The sequence below is a fragment of the Coloeus monedula genome (genome assembly GCF_965178545.1).
Source record: "Coloeus monedula genome assembly, chromosome: 2".
In the NCBI taxonomy this organism is placed as follows: Eukaryota; Metazoa; Chordata; class Aves; order Passeriformes; family Corvidae; genus Coloeus; species Coloeus monedula.
In genome coordinates this window covers 83645600-83666570 of record NC_138782.1, presented here as the reverse complement: position 1 = coordinate 83666570, position 20971 = coordinate 83645600, and the positions used below count along the sequence as shown (strand labels likewise).

At 41.6% G+C, this 20971-nt stretch overlaps 1 protein-coding gene across 2 annotated transcripts in view; it reads right to left on the bottom strand.

The window, feature by feature from the left end:
• Window positions 1-288: 288 nt before the first annotated feature.
• The window catches only part of RARS2 (arginyl-tRNA synthetase 2, mitochondrial), a 31494-nt gene continuing 10811 nt past the window's right edge, over window positions 289-20971 (bottom strand). For both annotated transcript variants that reach the window (XM_082302319.1, XM_082302320.1), the window contains 13 exons: window positions 19076-19152; window positions 17427-17582; window positions 15861-15967; window positions 15176-15271; window positions 13114-13174; window positions 8625-8701; window positions 7200-7324; window positions 5858-5925; window positions 5649-5758; window positions 4539-4634; window positions 2724-2798; window positions 1751-1814; window positions 289-394 (listed from right to left, as the gene is read on the bottom strand). In XM_082302319.1, coding sequence (XP_082158445.1) covers window positions 308-394; window positions 1751-1814; window positions 2724-2798; window positions 4539-4634; window positions 5649-5758; window positions 5858-5925; window positions 7200-7324; window positions 8625-8701; window positions 13114-13174; window positions 15176-15271; window positions 15861-15967; window positions 17427-17582; window positions 19076-19152 — 1199 coding nt within the window. In that variant the 3' untranslated portion in view covers window positions 289-307. The remainder of the gene's footprint in view (window positions 395-1750; window positions 1815-2723; window positions 2799-4538; window positions 4635-5648; window positions 5759-5857; window positions 5926-7199; window positions 7325-8624; window positions 8702-13113; window positions 13175-15175; window positions 15272-15860; window positions 15968-17426; window positions 17583-19075; window positions 19153-20971) is intronic.

Genomic DNA, 20971 nt, shown 5'->3' with positions numbered 1-20971 from the left:
CAAAAGGATGTGATATTTACATGGCAAATACACAGCAAGGCTCTTATGGGAAGTTCCAGGTAGAGTAGTGTCTTAAGTACACTGCTGCCACCAAATGCCTGAAGAAAGCGATTGTGACAGCCTTGCCCCCTGCAAATGGCCATGCAGCACCTGCTCTTCTGCAGCTGGTAGGATGGAGAACACAAACTTCCCAGCACAGATGGAGTTTCCAGCCTGCAAGAGCAGTGACACACAGGAGAGGATTCATATCATTGTGGAAAAAAATCATTTTACTAAGAGATGTGACTTTACATCGCATATGGCCTCGTTACATTTGAGTTACAGGTGTAATGCCAAGAAGTTTCATTCCGTTGGCTAGAACCAAGCGTGCAGCTTGGAAGAGACAGAGCCGTGCCTGGAAAACAAGAAAAAAGTCATTTTAGGGTAGTGCTACAGAATAGGGTGCGGTTCCTGGAACAGCAGTTTGAAGCAGAGGTGAGAACACCGTGTGCAGCCTGTCCCTGAGCAGTCTCAGCCCCTACCGAGATTCAGATCTACACATAACCTGAGCACTAGGGAACACACCAATGCTGCCAGAATTCACACCAGCTGCTGGCAGCCCCTTGCACTGTCAACAGAGGGACACTGTCAAACAAAGGAAGCTGGAGAGGAACGTCCAGCCCAGCCCTTGTGGCAGAGCAAGCAGAGATGCCTGAATAAGAGTGCAATGACTAAAAACTGAAAATCTTTCATGCACCACGGGCTAGTACAGCCTGAGGATACTGCTGGAATCCCTCCCCTTGCTGTGCCTGGGTGACAAGCTGTCAAACAACTATGGGCTGCTTTGAAAATTTCACTCTCCCTTGTCAATGTCTTGGCTGTTATACAGCTGGCTGTTGGGAAGGGCTCTATCAAGCTTGATCCAAAAATCATAGTTCTTGAAAGCCGTCACATTGCAAGATATTTAGAAATATTTTTATTTACAGGATAAGGTACTGAAGCTTTCCTTTAAATCTGATGTAGTCCATCTCCAAAGGCACAGATGCCTACAGTATCTAAGCTCAAATACAGACTGCAGCTCCACCATTTCCACTGAATGTTTTTCCCCTACAGCACAACTCAAGACTTAAATGTGACTTCCTACCAAAATCAAATAGGTAATTCCTTTTGAAATAGATGAAAGAAAATAAGAGAGGCAGTGTAATTAATATATAATTTACTGAGTCATTAGGGGGTCAAACATTGCCTGGGAGATCAGTAAAAAGAATTTGCATTTATTTGGAATGGCACATTAACAGCTGTCAGCCTATGTGCTTTAGCTAGAAAGGCAATACCGACAACTTGGGATATGTAGGTGGCAAGAGGGAGGAGACAGATTCAGTTCTCTCCTAATTCTCTATCTTCCCACATAACCACTAAAGGAAACCATCAAAAGTCAACCACCAATTAAATGCTCAAATGTTTACTCTTAAAACATTTAGAAGGAAAGGTGACGAGAAGGTGTTTGACTGGGTCTGGAGCAGCTGTCCTTAAGGAACGTTGTGTTTTGGGAGGATCAAGCAGAGCAGCCCTTTCCAGGAGGCACAACTGTGAACAGCAATCCCTGCATTCCCAAAGCAGTGCCGGCCTCGGGAGAGCCTGGCTGTCGGCTCCTCCACCTGTGGGTGTGTATTCCCCCCAGTGGTGACACAGCTGGGCTGGCAAAGCCCTGATGGATCCTTCCACGGGGCTGCCTTGCCAGGCTCCAGCCCCCAACCCCACGGTGCCGTACCTGTGCCACGTCAGGCGTGCTGCCTTTCACGGGAAGGGTTTTGTGTGCCACGGCTGCCAGGTGGCTGAAAGGGAAAACACGGGAGAACAGTGAGAAGGAGCAAGTCACTTGACAAATGCAGCACTGTGGGCTACAGAAAGCAGCAGAACTGGAAGAGCCACCCACAACTGCAGCATGCCAGAGGCTGATTTCCAACAGCTTCTTCACCTGGCTGAAGGAGGGCATGGTTTTCTGTAGCCTGCATGGTGTTGATGGCACGCCCTGACAACTTAATTCTCCTGAAATAACCCCAAAATAATCTCCCTGCTGAACACATACCCTCCCACTCCCTGCCCTCCATCCCCCCAAAAAACCCACAAAACAATCTCAGGACTGCTCTGGGAAGATCCTTGACAGCCTACCCTATCATTCCAAGATGCATGATTCTTTGTACAGTTTTCCTTAACTTGTTAAAGCCTTCCCCATACACAGGCTCTACAGCTTCCTCCACCAAGCCTACTCCAGCATTTCATGGTGCTGTCCAATCCCTATGGGAATCAGATACACAGTAGAACTTACATTAATAACAAGCTTTGTTCATGGGCTGAGATAGTGGTTAAAAGCAGTTTGGATAAAATTTCCTAGCTGAAATGTTGATATTGAGAGGATGTTATCAGCTCAAATCTGCTCCTTAAGACGTCATTAGTCCAGCATGATTTTGGGTTCAGATACTGTGTTTCAGCCAAGTGATTATTTTTTCTTAAAAGCTGTTAAGCTTCTGAGGAGGGTCCTGGCTCCAGCCTTGATCTCTACTATTTATTACATTATTTGCTATCCTACTTTATATATTTCCTGCTTCATGGAAACTGTCCCACACATTTGCATCTTCCTACTATTTTTACTCTTCAAAGCAGTGCAGATGTGAGGGCTGCAGAGCCAACTCAGGAAGACCTGTCCTCACTGGAGACACCACCAGTATCAGCAAACACCTTACCTCAGTGTGAGGAGGTAGCTGACAATGTGCTTGGGTTGCAGATCCTGAGAAGATCTATACAGGACCTCGTCATACCTGTGAAAGAAGAAAAGGATTGTTTGGTGCTGAAGTGGTACAAGGTGTACTCAGATAGAAGGCTCATCAGACTTGCTTAAGTCAGAACAAGCACACAACCACAGCTGTAGAATTAGCACAACTAATCTTCTGAAGCAGACCTAAGCCATGTCATTAGCACACAACTGATTATTCCTTCCTTGTTCACTTGTTACTGAAGGAGATTGCTTCTGCTCCTCATCATGCAAACACCTCGGAGAGGCAGGCTATAGCAAAGAGAACACGAGAGCTATATTTGCTCCTGGAACATTATGTCTGGTTTTACATCTCAACACTAATTGTAAGTTTCTAGGAGCAAAAAATGTGTTAAATAACCAAGGAAGTCAAAATAGTCCCTTAGAGAGCATTGCCTTTAGTAAATGCAGCTTAGAATTTTAAGTAGATAAAAAGAATCTTGCAACATTAGAAAAAGACAAATCCTGGAATACAGAATCACACAGAATGGGTCAAGTTGGATGGGACCACAGTGGGTGGTCCAACCTCCCTGGTCAAGCAGGGTCATCCTACATCACTTACACAATACAATTAACTTTGTAAGACAGTATTAAACAGGGGCAGGAGATGTATGTTTTTTCTTCATGTGTTTTGCTGTCCTTTTTCACAGCCTGCAAGAAGGTACCAACACCTCTGGGGCTGAAGAGATTTCAAATTCAAAGTGGGGAGTGGACTTCCTGATCTCTGCTCAGCTCCCAGGCGCATCACTGCCAGCATGCCCAAGCTGACCTGCCGTGGAATCTTCCTCTCTTTAAGAGAAGCTGCAGAACTGGGGAGTGCACCCTGATAACGAGGGCTCTGCAGTCATGTAAGAGTATAAAAAAAATCCCAAGAAACAACTCACATGTTTTCTGTGAAATACAGTGGCACTGGATAAATAAGACACTACTGGTTTTACTTAGAGCTGTCTGGTCCTGCTGTTGCACAAGAGAGCAGGCAGCAAACCATGGACTGCAGGCAGACCTCTGGAGGCAATTACAGTTAATGGTAGGGCTCTGCAGCCGACATGTGCAGGTCAAAGGAACTACCTGGTGCCCTGGCATGACTTTTGGAAGTCCTAGTTTTAAACAGATGGCCTCAGGAAGGTCTTAGTATGGTCAAAAGAGTTAACTTGCTGGCACTGCAGTGTGCAATGCAGTATATAGGAATTCTCACTAGGAATTCTGAAAGCTTCGGTCACCTCCAACTCCCATCACAGGCTGCACAACATGGACAACTCCCTTGTCTCCATAGTTTAATTATACACCTATGAAATAATGAAAACAGAAACTGCTACACTTTAGGACTGAATTAATAAAGAACATTACTGCTATTAACAGGTACCAATTGTGCATGTTCAGTAGCTCTGAAGGATCCATTTACCTCACCTCCTCTCTCTTTTCTCACATGACAAAAACAGAACATGAGGGACCAAGCAAATCTGCAGCTAATATTTATACAGAGCTTAGCACACTTTCGTGAAGACAAGAAATAATTAGGAGGCTCACGTACACAGAGTACGTTCCGAATACTGCTTTTTCCATCATATGGCTTCTAAAGCCACAAACACTTCAAATGTTGCGATCCATGTGGCACAAAAGGCAAGTCATTGCCCCAAACAGCCATTTTTTCTGATGATCATGCAGTCTGTGCCCTCTCAATAGGTCAGTGGCATATCCAGATATTTATTTTAAGGGAACTGGTATTTGGAAAGAACACTAGACAAACCTGAGAAGATGCTGAAGAACAGAGATGGCATCTGGCTCTTGCAAGCACACCACATTAACGTCAGTTAGCTCTGCATTCCCATGCATCTGTTCTAAACTAAAATGTAAGAATGGAAAACAAATGCTGGATGTAAACCACTTCTTAACAATGCTGAACAAAAAAACCAGTAATCTGTGTTTTTAAGAGAACAGGGTAGGCTCTGCTCAAGCTGAATAGAACACTGAGACAGACTAGGTGACTGCAACCTAAGATAAAAAACAAAAAGATTTGTGCTGGCCATTCAGTTAGCAACACGGTTAGAGACATGCATGGACAACAGGTCCAGAAGCTAAAAGGACTAGGGAGGTAGTCAATCCCCCACTAATGGTACCCTGGCACCACCAATACCTACATGATAAGGGAGTACAAGAGGAACAGACCAGAGAAAGGGATCAGGCTTGCATGTTCTCCCTGAACACCATGTCCTGCTACCATTGGCTCAGAACATCAGGCTGCTACACACCTTTGGCCTGACCCAGGAAGGAATCTTACATGAAAACACATATTGAGGTCTGCTCTGGCAGTTCAGTAAAATTGATTAAACTGTTCAAACTGGACTCTTCTGAAACTCTTTTAAAAAAATAATTAAACATGTCAGGTGTTTGACCTAAGCCAACAGGAAGGGATCTCCTTTTAATCTTGGTTACCGACAGTGGGAAATAACAATGTTAAAAATAATCCACTAGTTACTGTGCTAGCCAAAACATCCAAGTTCTGTGATGTGGTGTATTTTACAAGTTTTGTAAAATACATTTTGGCTTTTACATCAGTTTCCTTAGTTCTAGACTACCATTCCTCATCACTGACACCAGCCACAAAGAGGCTGTTCCTAGAACTGAGAAAGTACATGAACAGTTAGCTCAGTTCCGTGGAAACGAGGTAGAAAATTAATTTTAATTGGCTTGCTTTTCTGGGAAGTCTCAATGATTTCTATCTTAAACTCACACCTCTGCTGAAAAAATGAGCATGTGTCATATTTAAGGAGTTAGCACTACTACTACTTAGCAAAGCAGTAAGTTAATAAGGTTAAAATTCATGTCAAACTGTACTGTGCAGAAATGCTCCTCTTACCTATGGAGTCTGGCATGGGTGTACTGCAAGAACACACCTGTATCTCCCCGACTTTGGAGAGCTCGATCCCAGCTAAACTGGTAATCGGATGACAGAAGGCCCCGGAAGTCCTGCAACAATAAATTGGTGTCGCCCAGATAGGGCTCTTCATCTCAATTTGTAACTTCTCACAGATGATGCAAACACCTCGTAAGGCAGCTCAGACTCACCTGAATTATGAGTGCTGCAAGACCAACCTTCTCTGCTGTCTCCACAGGATCTTGTACCTCTTTGGTTGCTGAAGAGAAACAGAAAAAAATCATTAAGTCTGCAGTACCATAATGACCTCTTGCTCAGACATGGAGATGCCAATAAAAGAGCTTATCTTCCATAACTGTAAACTAGCAATATGGAAATTGTCAGCATGCACACAGCAAGGAGTCTAGGATATAAATCTCTCTTAAAAGCTGAAAACAGCTGTTTCACATGGGCTTTTTCCCACTTTCCCAGATTTTGAGGTAAGAAGGGTTCATTATGACAGGTCACACAGGCTACCCCGAATTCCTTTTCACAATTCTGACAGCCAATCTCCAAGATCAGGGAAATGCAGATTTTGCTGAAAAACTGACAAAAAGCTCCAAATGATACAAGATACATAAACAAAAAAAGGAAAAGTTGTTCTAATGGCTAATGGACCATTTGGATGTACGTTTAGGCAGTATTCACACCATCCACTGTAGATATCTAAACTGATTATACTAAAGGCATCTGAACTGGGAGAATCATGGAATGCTCTGGGTTGGAAGGGACCTTTAAAGATCATCCAGTCCAAACCCCCTGCCACGTGCAGGGAACACCATCTCCTTGTCCAGTTTACAAGGAAATCATCAGTTTTAAAAAAGCTGAGAAGGCAGAGCAAGGAAGATGCATACTACTTAAGATGATCACATTGCTGACTCAATCCAGCACCTAACTCCAGAGAGCACAAGAGGGGGCAGCATTTCACTGGGAACTGCCTGAATCTGTACTGCATCAGGAGGAAAGGATCCTGGAACCACAGCCTGATCGAGGTGCAGGCAAACTCTCCCTTCAGTACAATCTGGGGCAGAGCAGTGACCTCCCGGGCACTTGGAACAGCCACGAGGCTGGCAGGGTGACAAGGCAGTATTGGGAGGCAAGCAAAGGTCACTCTTGCCAGAGAAAGCTGTCAGAGCTATAAATCCTTTGGCTGAAATCTGACTGATCCCTGAACTCCAGCCCCAACCCCACTATTGACTAGTTTGTCTCTCCAGAAAAAAGAGATTGTTGTCCCCAAAGGCAGGTGGTTCCTTCCCAGGGTATGATGAAGTAATTTCACTGAATGTGAATTTGCAAATCTGTAATTTGGGGGAGTTCACAGAGTTGCAAAGAATTATTTTAACATTGTTTATATTACGGGAAGTACTAAAAGAAAGAAAAAGGGTGTATCACTGTGATTAGTGCAATGCAGGGAGAAGTGAAGGGTGGAAAAGATGACACAATTTGATCAACACAGAACATCAAAAGAAACTAATAAGACCTGAAATAGCTAACTTTTTGTGGAAGTCATGTTTTCTAACATCCTTGAGCGAACTTCATTTAAAACATCTTCCAGAAAAATTACTTCTCCTCTCCGAGTCTTCATGCCTTGAACTAGACCAAAAGACACATGCTGGCACCTGTGTTGAGAAGCAGCAGGACCAAAATTACATTTCAATTGAGAGAAATGTTTGTGGTCTTTGTTCAGAGCTGGATTCTCTATCAGGAAACAGCAATAACAGCTGAATAAATAACACTCCAACGTGGGAAGCTTAGTGATATAATCAGCAACTCTCGTTTCGGCAACCAAGCTCCATACTTATTATATAATGAGAAAATTATGATCAGAATTATGATAGCCTGGTCATTTGTGTGCTCTCAGGAATCTCTCTTGCTACTAGCTTTAGTACAGAGGCCTCAATGCAATAATTTGCAATAAATTGAGGAGAGGCAGGATACAGACAGATCAAATTACTGTGGCAACAGAGATCTGTTAATATAATTAGAAAAGGAGTCATAATAATTCTATTGTGGCCACATTAAACTAAAAGTATAATTAATCATTGCTAATAATAAAGTATTCATTGTTTCTGCTCATAATAATCCCAAGTATTATTCATGATTGAGAATCTAAGGTAATTTTAGCACAAGCTTAAACATTGTGAAAGGAGGCAGGTTGGTATTCCTGAAGGCTAAAACCCTTTATTTAACCACAGAAGACACACAGTCTGGCAGAGAAGAATATGATTTAGTCTGTAGATCCATTACTGACCTTTGCTCACATTGCTAACAAGATTGGTAATTACAACGAATTACAGCAGGGATACAGTTCCCTGCAATAGATACTTCAAGCCTGAAGCATGATTCAAACTCTGATTCTGATCTCTGCTGAAATAAAATACTTCAAGAGCTAATAATCTTATATGTGACCACACAATATCCCAGAAGCTATGCCACAAAGTCTCTTAAAAATTGTTTACCTTTTTCACATCAAGCAGTTATGAAAAACCTGTTAAATGAGAGACAGGGCTGTTTTTCACATCCTAAACACACGGCAATGACTCCATTCACAAATAAATCAGACCAGCAGGAGTGGACACACAGAATGAAAAGGCTGCTCATGAGGACCTGAGGCTCATACTGCACATAATTCTGAGGGTTTGTTTCTCTGCTGGACTAGTATTAGTTGGGTCCTACAGACCAAATGTCTGCTTGTACCCTGGAGTCCATTACTTGCACACCAGCACCACATCTTGTAGCTTAGTTTCATCCCAAATGCCTTCATGATGTGTGCTATAGCATGGTGGTGGATGGACACCATCAGAAGATTCTCTTCAAAAGAGCACTCCACTGAAATTCCAATGTACATATTATACAGATTCTTGGGGAAAAAAACAATTAACCACCAAAACCAGTATAATTAAGATTTTTAGTACTTACCTTTCTGCCCAGTCATAACCCATGAGCTTCAGTATTTGGAATAAATGTTGAAAGTGATTACTTTGACTTTTATCTGTCTAAGGAATAGAATTGATGCATATCAGAAAACACTACTAGTCTGATAAGGAGTAGCTTTTAACACACAAACACACAATACCACAGTGCCAGTAAGTCACTGCAAGCAAAATTAAGACCTACAAAGACAAGCAAGACTTGAAAATTGTGACAGCTGGAATCTATGGCAACGGGACTTTGAGCTATGTTAGAAAAAGAAATCCACCTTTTCAGAAATTATTATTCTCGGGTCATGAAGGCAAAGACACAAAGTGAAAGGAAACCTTGATGTTCTTTAGTTTCTCATGATCTGTGAGTTGCCCATCAAACAGAACATCTCCATTTTCACTACAGAACCTTGCTGCCTGTTGTACCCCTGTGTTACATCACCAGACTCCAAGGGTCTTCTGGCTTAGATACAGAACACCTCTTTAAGCTCTCTGCCTCCAGAACCCACTAGTTTCTATCGTCTCCAGTGTGATTTGTAGTTTTACATTATAAGGCAGGTACATAAGGTTTTTTAAAAAAAGTATACATTATCACAATTTCATAATGATACATCTTGTGCTCTCTTCTACTTTCAGTTACTCTCCTACGAATTGAAGTAGTTTCTGACTGTATGTTATGTCTAACAACAACTACCATATGGGTTTCTAGACACAGCTGTTGCTATGAGGTTCATTTTCCTACCTAGTTGTTTCGACTGCCTCACTCAAACTCCTTTTTATCCCTCCTTAGAGAAAAATGCAGAGATAACCAAATAATCACTATTTCCTCGTTTGTTGGTGTTCTGCAACAGGGAGTGAGCAGTGAATGAAGTGCTTATCTTGTATTCATTCTCAACTCTACCACTGTACCAAGCACCTGCCTCCTCTCTCCTAGCTCTTCATAAGCTGCTCTGCTCCTGGGAGTCACCTCCCCATGCCAACTCACAAGCAAGGCTGATAAGTGGACAGCTGATAAGTGGACAGCAGTGGCCAGTGCTTCAAACAAGGCCTTCCTTTTCCATGCACCCTACAGATGAGGTGCATCTCTGCACAAAGCCAGACCTCTCTCACTAAATGGCTGGCTTTAAGGTAGAAGCCTGCAGTCTGACAGCATGGATTATATTTAATTCTTCATATATAAAAGCATTTTCATCTCCTTCTTGAGTGCAACATTCAATGGAATCTGAGTACTTCTTTAATAATATGCCACATCTTAAAATGTTTTGAAAATTTTGCTCATATCACTGCCTTTTTATGAAATAAGTAGGATTGTTTTAAAACCTAAACTGGTAAATGCACTGATTTACAGCATTACAAGTAGTAAACCAAATTAATGTTCTTTTAAACAAGTTGATCTGATGAAAATAAGATCATCTTATGAAATAAGACTCTAGAGTCTCTAAATAATTTTCTTGTAACAAGATTAGGATTCTGAAACACATTTGTATTTAATTATTAAAGCCTAAAATCATTAGCATTCTCATTTAAATCCATTAAGTCCTCCTGCCTCTGGTAACACTGAATAAAGTCCTAACTCACCACAAAGCAGTGCCACAAAGCAGCAAAGCTCAGCAAGAGTGGCAGTTCCCTCCCCAGGTTGTCTGTCCCACAAGAGTCTCCTAAGAGTTTGTTTCGCTCTTTTATGACCCACTTTCTCAGCCCTCAGAAAGTCAGAAATGATAAAAATATTAACCAGGTCCTCTGAAAACTATACAACCTGAGCAAGGCTGAGAGGACAGGCCAAGGTTGATCTGTCATTTCCAACTTGAATGAGACATTGGCTATGATGGACAAATCAATCACATCACAGTCTGGCTGTGCTGTGCATCTCTTTGGACTTGAAGGAGACCAGGGAGGCCCAGGCAAGGAACTAAATAGTGACTGATGTTCAGGTACAGCAGCAGTCAGCTCGAGACTATTACTCCTATGCTTGCTCACTCCATGAGCTGAACATTCAGCTGACATCCCGATTTGTGCAAAGTAGACCCCCAACTGTTCTTTTTCCTAACTGTTCCTTCTCCCTTGCTCCCTGCTACCTCCTGGTATAATAAACACAAATAACTACCTACCCACATGAACTAGACAGGAAACATCCTGAACATCTAATGCACTGAATTTTAACAGCCAGACTGCCCTTTGATGCCAACGAACCCACTGTTCCAGCCAGCAGGGGCAGAAAAACTGCCACCAAAACCAAATGTAGGGGTTTTAGGAGTCTCCCTTCTGTTTTCTTTTTCTGTTAAAGAATTTTCCCCATACATGTTTCCAGGGGGACAAATTACTGGGTGCTTAAGGAAAACAAAAGACCTGGCCACAGGAGGAGGGGTGCATCTGGCTACTCTCTTTTACCTGGGCTGGTGGGCAGTTAGTTCCCGGCATTTGGACGGAGAGAGAGGCTGCAAGGAATTCGTCAGCACAGCAGGCTTCTGCTTTTTCAGCTGCCTTCCTTCTACCGGAGAAACCCCGGGATCCCAAGCCCGCCTTTCCCTGCCCCACTGGGAGCCAGGCTGTGGCTGCCCTGCCCCTGTCGCTGCTTTGAGCCTTCACTATATCGTAGCCCCGCACGCGCTGCCTGCCGAGACCTCTGGGGGTTCCCGCTGCAGCTCTGGAGTTTGATATGTCTCGTCTGCCACCCGGGATTTGTTCTTGTCCCTGCAGTTCCAGCCTGCCGTTCCAGCCTGCTGTTCCCGAGGGCCCGGCCGGACACCGGGATCGGCTGCCCAGGGGTTTGTGAAGCCTTTGTTCCATCCCTTCCCGGGATCCCAGGCCACCAGTGCCGCGTGCTCCCCGAGCTCGCTCCGGAGCGCCCCCTGCAGCCGCGGGGGAACCATCGCACCTGCCCTGCTCACCGGGAGCCGCCAGCGCCCCTGCCGGCTGCGAGCGGAACTGCACCCGAGGGGAAAGGGCCCGACAGCCGAGAAGGCTGGCACTGGGTTTGTGATTGTTTGCTGTTACTGCCATAGTTATTGCTGTTTGTTTGACTGGTTATACACATATAGATATATAATAGTAAAGAACTGTTATTCGTATTCTTCATGTCTTTGCCTGAAAGCCCCTTAATTTCAAAATTACAGTAATTCGGAGGGAAGGGGGTTGCAATTTTTTTTTTCCTTCCATTTCAAGGGAGACTCCTGCCTTCCTTGGCAGACACCTGTCTTTCAAACCAAGACACCAAATGATTTTCCCCCAAAATAACCAAAAAGTTCCTGTTCTATGACAACATGTAAGAATAGTAAGCGATGGGAAACTTCCTGAAGACCGAAGCTAAAAGGAGGAATGTGCTTTAACTAGAAGTTGCACTTTGAACTATCTCTCTATTTACTGTTTTGCTTACTGATCTCCCTCCCTGCATCTTGCTGTGTGTCATATTATATTGACTTTTGAAAAAGCTGTACAGAGTAGGTACAAAGACATTACCAAACACATCATGACCACATACAGATTTTTTCCACGTTACTAATTCTGGACTTCATATAAAAGAACATGGCTTTCATGATTAATTTTTTTTCTAAATATGAGAAAAAGAAGATTTAAAAGCATCACATGATATCTCCTTGTTAATATGAGATCAAAAAACAGTTTCAGACAAGTAAGGAGATAGTCCTGCTATTCATATCCATTACTGATACTGCTAGAATTGTTAAAAAACAAAATAATGAAACCAATAAATATAAGAAGATTCCCTATCTACAACTGCTTCATTTGGATTGATTAAATAGTACTTTATGTGCAATTTCTACATAATGAAACTAAGGCATTGTTCAAAGCCATAAAAATGTACATTTCAGATAAGATATCAGGACTTCAGAGTAGACTTAGAAATTAACGGTCTAAAATTAATCTAAATTAGCATTTTAAAACCCTTTATAACACTAACAGCTTTTTCTGGTTTGTTTAATTATTAATTACAACATTTATACAGAAAATATGTCAAATCAAGTAAAAGTTCCTTTCAAACTAATTGCAATAAATTTTTTTAATAGAGAATAACTCCAGAGCTTATTTCCATAAAATCATGGAAAGGCTTGGGTTGGAATGGACCTTAAAGATCATCTTGTTCCAACCCCCCTTCTGTGGGAAAGGACATCTACTAGAAAAGGTTGCTCAGAGCACCATCCAACCTGGCCTTGAACACCTCCAGGGATGAGGCAGCTTTTCTGGGCAATCTGTTCCTATGTCTTAGCACCCTCACAGTGAAGAATTTTTTCCTAATACCTAATCTAATCCTACTCTCTTTCAGTTTAAAGCCATTTTTCAACCATTGTAGGGGTCATGCACTGAAACAGAACCAAGAAACACTGCCACACAGAGGCACAGCTGCTGGGCAGTAAGGGCATCTATTTTACTGCCAAAAATACTGTGTGTCAAAGTCGTATTTCAAGCCAGAGGCCCCTGGGTTACTGGAGAGAGTCAGCACAAAAGTGTGTGCTGAATCTAGAATTACTTACCACATAAATCATGGTATCCCAGCTGTGCTTGTTCATTCTGTCTATGGCAGCTGCGAGATCTCTGAAAGAGATAACGAGAAACTATTTGGACTTTCACTCAAACATACCTCACTATTTGCCTCTTAGAAAAATAATCTGCTTTTTATGGAGGGGAGAGGACTTCCTGAATAGAAGGATCCATGTATGCCTTACACATAAAAAAGGATGTGTATACTTTGCTGATGACACATTTGAAATGTTTTTTTTAAACCACTACCTAATAAAATAACTGAGAAAACAGTTCTTTGGTGCAGAGTAAGTCCAGTCTCTGTCTGTCTATTGGGATGTGAGAAAAACAACCCTTCCCTGGAAAACTAACCTAGTGTTCAGCAACAGCTTAAATAGTACAAAGCTCACCTTCACACACACACACACACACACACACAGAGGAGTGTCACAGGAGAACCATCAGCCTTGTATTCCAGACTGAAACCCTCCTCAGGGGTCACCACAGCAGCCCTCCAGACCACCTGGCTGAGGGAGGGTACTTCCTAAGGGACATGCAGGATGAAAGGGAAAAGTATTTGCAATTGCACAAGACTTGTTATGGGATGCTTAGGGGAGGAACCAAAGGCAAGAAAAGAGAAGGAGAAGATGGTAACCGGGATGGGTGGCTTTGATTGCTGGTTTTATGTTTGCCTAGTTCTGCCCTGCACCTCATCAGCACAATCTGTCCTCTCTGCCCATGAAACTCCATTTCAAACCCTCCTGGGGTCAGGGGGCTCTCTCCTGTGTCTGCATGCGTGTTTGGAGTGTCAGTAGCTGGACCTGGGGACTACAGCTCATGTACGCCTGCATCCGTGGTGCCAGCAACTGAGGGAACTGGGCATAAGCAAAATGAAGTGATAACAACTGGAGTCTGACCAAGGGTCACAAGGCATCTCTGCTGCCAACAGCTGGAGTGAGGGCACACACATCCATGCATGACTGACAGCAAATATCAAGCTGAATAGCCAAGCAAGTAGGTGAAGTATCCTGGGAAGTCTCCAGGTGTGCCTTCAAAGATGAGGTACCCAGAGGAGTCTGTACTGTTGGCATCAGAGGGTCCAGGCCAGCTGCTGGAGAGACCACAGGGACCTCCAGCTACTGGAGGGATACATACTGCACATACAATACATATGTATATGACTTAAATTATTAAATAACATATATATCACATACATAATACAAGTATATATATCAATATATATCACATACACATGTGTATCTATACACATACATATATATGCCTATTTCTTCACAGTAATAGATACTCATCCTGATTACTCAGAGGGCAACAAAATGCTCAATGTGCTGAGTGGTTTTGGCCCTGTGCATGGGCCTGCTGAGATCAGGGGTTCAGCCTTATTCCTGGCTGACCGGCAGACATGGAACTGTGGCATCTCTGTCTCTATTTGGCTACAGGATTCAGCAGCTCCCTCATGTGCAGGATTGACTGTAGCATCTCTCTAATACCCTTGCCCTGAAAAGCTGTGCAGAGTTTACCTTGAGGGCTAGACACTAGATTTATTTACATTCCTGGCACAAAGAAACTGTTAAGGCTTCCATATTAAAATACCCAAGAGGAATTTTAGGATACTGATGAGATGGCAGGAAAACAGCAATAAAATTGATGTTACAGTGCTGGTGGTCCACAGAGTCAATGAAGACATGGCTGAACAAGCAATTTTTTTCTGCATCACACTGTCAATAAACATTTTAAGCAAAGGTCTTTCTAAAACCTTCATCATTTGGCAACTACTTATTAGATCCAGAGATCCCAGCTTTGTTTTCAAAGTTAGTAGGTGGAGAGAGTATTATGATTTATGCAAAGAGGAGATTTACTAACAGATTGCTTAAGGGGAGGAAAAGTATTTAAGAGCCATTTTCATCCCACCATAGTTACATTGCTAGTTTCACTTACTAGCGAAGGTGTTCCATCCTAGAAATAAAAAGCTTCAAAATCCATGCTATCAGTTACAAATGTGCTCATGTTCACGAGTTCCCTGGCAAAATAACTGGCAACAAACAAAGATGGGCTTGCCTTGTTATATAAAGAGATGTCCCATCACTGCGCATGACAGTGGAAACTGTTGAGAGGTCTTTCTTCTCCGAGAGATCCACAATTCCTGTCCCTTTTCTGTAAGTTGAGGGAAGATACTGATGTCACTGCAAGCTAGTACACAGGTATGTTCAGGTAAGACTGAGGTCAGAGCCAAAACAAAGGCCTCTTGCCACAAGGAGGCCTCCCTCTAGATACTCTCATACTTTTTCTTTGAATGATTGTCTCCTTTAAGTCTTTTTGTAAGTTTGCTGTCACCACTGCTGATGCCAGGGAGCAGCCTGCCCACATTCTGGTGCATTCCACGATTACAGCTTCCATCCCAATTCAGCCAGGCACCTCTTTCATCAAGGCAAGGGTCTCATCCAATTCTGCTCATTAAATGGCACATGCAGCTACCCAACTAATCAACAGGCTAAAACACCATTAGGAGTTGAACACTGTCATTGTACCCAATTTGTCACAGCCAGGCTTCTGTGCTGGTCACAGAAAAGGAAAATGTAATTTTTAGCTGTGACTGCACAAATCCTGACAGTCTACCAGAACAGCTACCAAAACCATCTAGAGAAAACTCTTCCCCTCAGATTATGTACAAACCTCACTCATCGTATCTTGAGTGCAACTGAGATGTTAAATAAACTAACCAATAGACTACATGAGTTCATACATTGTTTTCTGAAGGAGTCCTTTATCTTCCAACATCTTTAGAACTTCCCGGGCCTTCTCTTGGTAAAATGATTCTCCAGAATATTCATCAAAGTGCACTCCTAGACGCTGATAAGTTCCAAGAATATCAAAGAAGGGTAACATCGTTAAGATTAAGGCTAATCATTTTTCTTCAGACTAAGTCAGATGATAGGTGACAGATCAGATACAGTGCAAAGTTTAATTTTATTCCAGTAAATGTCACTTCATTGTTAAAACAAAAGGATGCTTGAATTTTGATTTAATCAATTTCTGCATTAGAATGAATCTCTCCCTGAGTTGAATACAGTGTTGGATATAACATTCACGAGAAATCAGGCATAAACTGGTTAGAGCAATTAGTACACAAATTCTGAGACAGGTTTCTAACTTGCTGTGCCAGAGGTGAAACAAGTGGGTTTGGACATGAAACCAACCCTATTTTAAAAGGATGCTAAAAGGAATTTTAAAAAGTAAAAGCTACTCACAAACATTGCTGAGCATACAGAAATCACTATCATGAAGGCTAAGGGTACACTCAAGAGAGACAAGATGACCTTAACTGTCAAACCTGGTCAGGTCATCAGTTCAATACTTTTTAGTTTGAATGAAATTGGGAAAGAAAGACCTAGCTGTACCAGTCATCATGTGATCGATGATGGGTGACCTTCAAGATCCAGCCCAGCACCTACTTGCCCTCAGAGGTCAGCTTTCCACAAGAATTATCAAGTGTCTTGCTCAGGAGATCTTAACTTACAGTACTTTCTTGGCTCCAGTGATATGTTTCAGGGAAGAAGTTAAAGCACAGCCAGGTTATTTGGATTATAAACTGTTTCCCAATTTTTTAAGATTAATTTTTCAGTCAGTGGCACAAACATGTCCCATGGAACAGCAGACACTGGCTCCAGTCATGAGATCACAGTGTGCAACAGATGGCTGTATGTTACCTCAACTCCACCCGCAGTGAACTCCTGCTGCTACAATTTCTTACACCCAATTTAATATGCAACATTATAACATTAGATCAGAAATGTGAAAACAGAGTTATCTTCTAATAAAATTTATTACATGGAAACTATTAAATTTGGTGGGTTGTTGCTGACTTCAAAGATAAAGCAAAACTGAGCAATATTTATCCAGCACTGATTTGCCTTGCTGCTTAGCATCACACTCTGAACTTCAGGACTTCTGAGAAAGGAGAATTAGTCTAAAAGCCAGTAAGCTAGACACCATTAGATAAAATGTATCTAGGATGTCAGCAACTAAAGTAACAGCCTGCTTGGATGAGAAATCAACTACTGTGCTTTTTCGAAGCAGAATGGGGCTTAACTGGGCATACTGAGAAAGAGCATCCCCACAACATTCTAAAGTTTATGGGAAAGGCAATGAATTGATAACATTAGAGCAATCTCTGATCCCAAGTCAGTTCACTGCTTGGCAGTTTCCTGGATGAAAAGGTGCTGTGCACTGTCAATTATATTGATGAAGCAATGGAGAAACAGAGACCATTTTACCAGCAACACAGAAAAAACATTTGGATGATTTGTACCTTGTAAATCCGGATGTATTCCCCAATACTGAGGTCTCTAAATAGCTTCCAAATTGACAATGTCTGCTCATCGTGTTCCTCCAGTTTTCTAAAGAAATCCTTAGCCAGCTTTTTTGTGTTTTCATCTTCTGCTGCTTTGTTAATCTGCACATACACCTAAAATATAATGACACTGAAAATGTTGAAGTAGTATAATCCTCTCCTCCAATAAAAACAGTTCTACAAGAACAATACAAATTCATTTAAAGATGACATTTTTAATGTCAAAATTTTAAAGACATGTTAAAGCAACACATTTCCCATTTAAAGAATGAATGAATAGCCCAAAGCCCAATAGGAAAATGTTCAGCTTATCTTGAAAGAAGATGAATGTCCTAATTCCTTACTGCTGTCACTATCATCCTCTTCATAACCTTGAAACAACTGCAGCAGCAAAATATGGAAGAACTAATTTATGCATGAAAGGGAACCTATCGTGGACTTTTAAACCACAGACTTGTCTTCAGAGGACCACAAAATTGACATTTATAGCAACTGCACTGCCTAAAATTGAGATAGCAGTTGAAGCAGCAAAATCCTTGAGAGACTCAGTATTTTACAAGCTCATATTCATAAGAAAGATTGATTTCACACAACAGCAGAAAAAGCACCATTTTGAAACACATCTCAGTCTTTGATATAGCTAGGGATACAGCTGAACAAACACTTAAAAACTGTGAATAACTGAGAAACTAATTTGGTCTCAAACAACTACTGTTTTAGAATCTTTTCCGTCTTGACTGAATACTGTTCTTTACACTTAAAGACAATTTTTTTAAGGTCATAAAGCCTACATGCTACTGCAATAGCTGGTATTTTAAAGCTTTAGTGCAAAATTCAAGTATTAAAAATTTAAATTCTAAGAATGGACTGAAATTATAAACAAAAATTAAGTAATACACAGTGACGCACAACCACAAAAATATGACTGCTTCTTGTTTTCTCTTTCAATCAGTCCTACAACTCTAGAACACCTCAGTGTTGAAAATCTATCAATTTAAATCCGCAGGGCTCAGGGACAAGGGAACAGAATTTACCTGTGTCAAAGAAGCTGGCAAGCTCAGAAGAAGCTACCCTGCCACATAAACAATCTGACTAACATGCATTGAGCTGTTGCGTGTCCAAGTATTCAAACACAGTTTGCTCCTTTGCCAGGAGACAGATTTATACAGAACACTTATCTTGTGACACGCTGCCTGAACACCAGAATCAGCCATAGCTCCCATATCCAGCTCCAAGGGTGAAGCACAGCTCCGCTTTGTGATAAGCAAACACCTGACAGTGCTACACAAGAACCCTGACTGACAAAGCCCCATTAACATGTGAGATCTTTCTTTTAGAGGATGAGGGCTTGAACATCAGCCATTCATGAAATTTTGCTCATCTCTCCTCATGGTTATTGGATCTGTGCAGGAAAGTACATAAATCCCTTATGTGCATTGTTACACCCAGCACCACTGTCACACAAAGATCACTTACAAGTCCCAAAAGATCAGCAAAAAGTAAATAGTAACTCAGATGGTATTAGGCATATTTGAATGAAGCATGCCAAGAACCAAACCCCTATTAATCCTGGAAAGACAAATCTAGTTGGTCTTCTCTGAACTTACCTCAAAAAGGTGTTGTAAAGGACTGGATTTTAGTTTTTCTTTGCTGCCAAAGGATTGGAAACCAACACCCAATAAGCCTTGAATAATAATTAGATACAGAGTTAGACAACAGACCAGAGTATATTGAGAAGTTATTTTTGTAAGTCTAGTCTTAACACTGTAACCAAAGCCTTACATTTTAAAACAATATAATGGGTGTATGCTACAAAAAGAAATCAAAAGCATAACCTATTATTGCACTGCAAAAACACCCCCTCTCCCCCACCCCAACCACAGAAAATATAATAGCTAGAAAATAGTCAGAAATACTATGTTGATTTTTCAATTCCTCACGAAAGGAATTTGTGTTTCTGAACTTGTACAGAAAATTATCTTTTACAGAGCAGCAAGCAGTAAATGAGAAGCCACACAGTGGAAACTGTCCAGCAACAGAACATACTCAAAATTCCTTGTTTTGCTTCCTCCCTTATTAGTATTACCATTTCAAGGACGGTAAGAACTGGGATACAATGTGGAATTCCTCGTATCACTCATGCCATGTTTTCAAGGGAAATTTTTGCTGCCTGCTTAGAATATGCAGCTTTTTTGAGCATCCAATTTGGCTTCAGGACTTTCCAAAAGCCATCCAAAAGGGCAAGAAATCCAAATCCCAATCTTTTTGCCTAAATGAAAAGACCCCATTAACTCTGTCAGTAATGTAGCAATATTAACATGTCAGTCTCTTAGATTATCTGAGGCTGGCTTTAAGGTCAGTTCATTCCTCTGAGCTGACAAGGACCAGGACCGATGTAGGAAAAGGTATGCAGGTATCCCTTTGGAAAACTCTCTGCAACTAAATAGCACTGTCTCAAGAACTTCCTTCTTAGAAACACTGAGTACAGAAGAAGATATGGCAGACTTAAAGAAGAGGAACAGGTTAGGTTTTAGGAAATAAAATTAGTCTAATCCAACTGACAGGGAGTTTAGTTAAGGACAGCTTGTTCTATGGGCAATCAGAGCTCAGTTTCCTAATGATCTCTCTTAAATATTAGTGTATCTAAACATTCCACTATTCAATGTTGACTTTACACTCCAATCTCCAGCACAGCTGCCAGTCTTTATTCAACCCAAACACATCCTTCCACACATTTGCTGTCTTTCCCAAATTATTCCCAGACCTTGTTACACTCACTGGTTAATGGCAAGATGCAGCACATGTTGGGACTGATTCTGACTTAGAGGTGCTGACTGGTTAGCCAGCAAGTTAAACACAACAGTTAACTTTCTCTCTCAGAGGTTAATACACTGTATTTCTACCCTTACTCAACTGCCAACTGCCATTAATTCCAAAAGAAATTCACTCTCTTGGAGATATCTTTCTTTGTCAGATCTGGCTAAAGTTGCCCAAAGCATTCAAAATTTATTAGGAGCAGAGTGACAGGAAGACAGATGGACAGATAGTGTGACTGCATAAGCTTTGTTACCTTAAGAAACCTGCCCCAAAACTGCCTAAAGGCTGAGGGTTTCTTTGCTATGTTTCAGGAAAATATGTTTTCGATTATTATATTTTAAAGCTTCTGACAACAGCAGTTGTAAAACCAGCTGACAGATCGTTAATTACAGCACTGCTTCTGAGAAAGGACCCTTACAATAACATTGCTATGCTATAATTCTGCAAAGCCTGAGTATTATTTGTTATAATACCTGCCATATATTTGAGCTGAGCCAGCCCAAATAGAGAGGGGAGTACCTACTTTGAAAGAAATAGTTGGAACTACTAGGTAAAAAGCATGATTGTAAGAGCACAAATGGCACACATGTAAATAACAGGTATTGTGATCTCATACCTTCAGGAACCTTTTTATTAAAATACATAAAACTCCTGATATTCAGACTTCAGAGTGCTATTTAGTATCT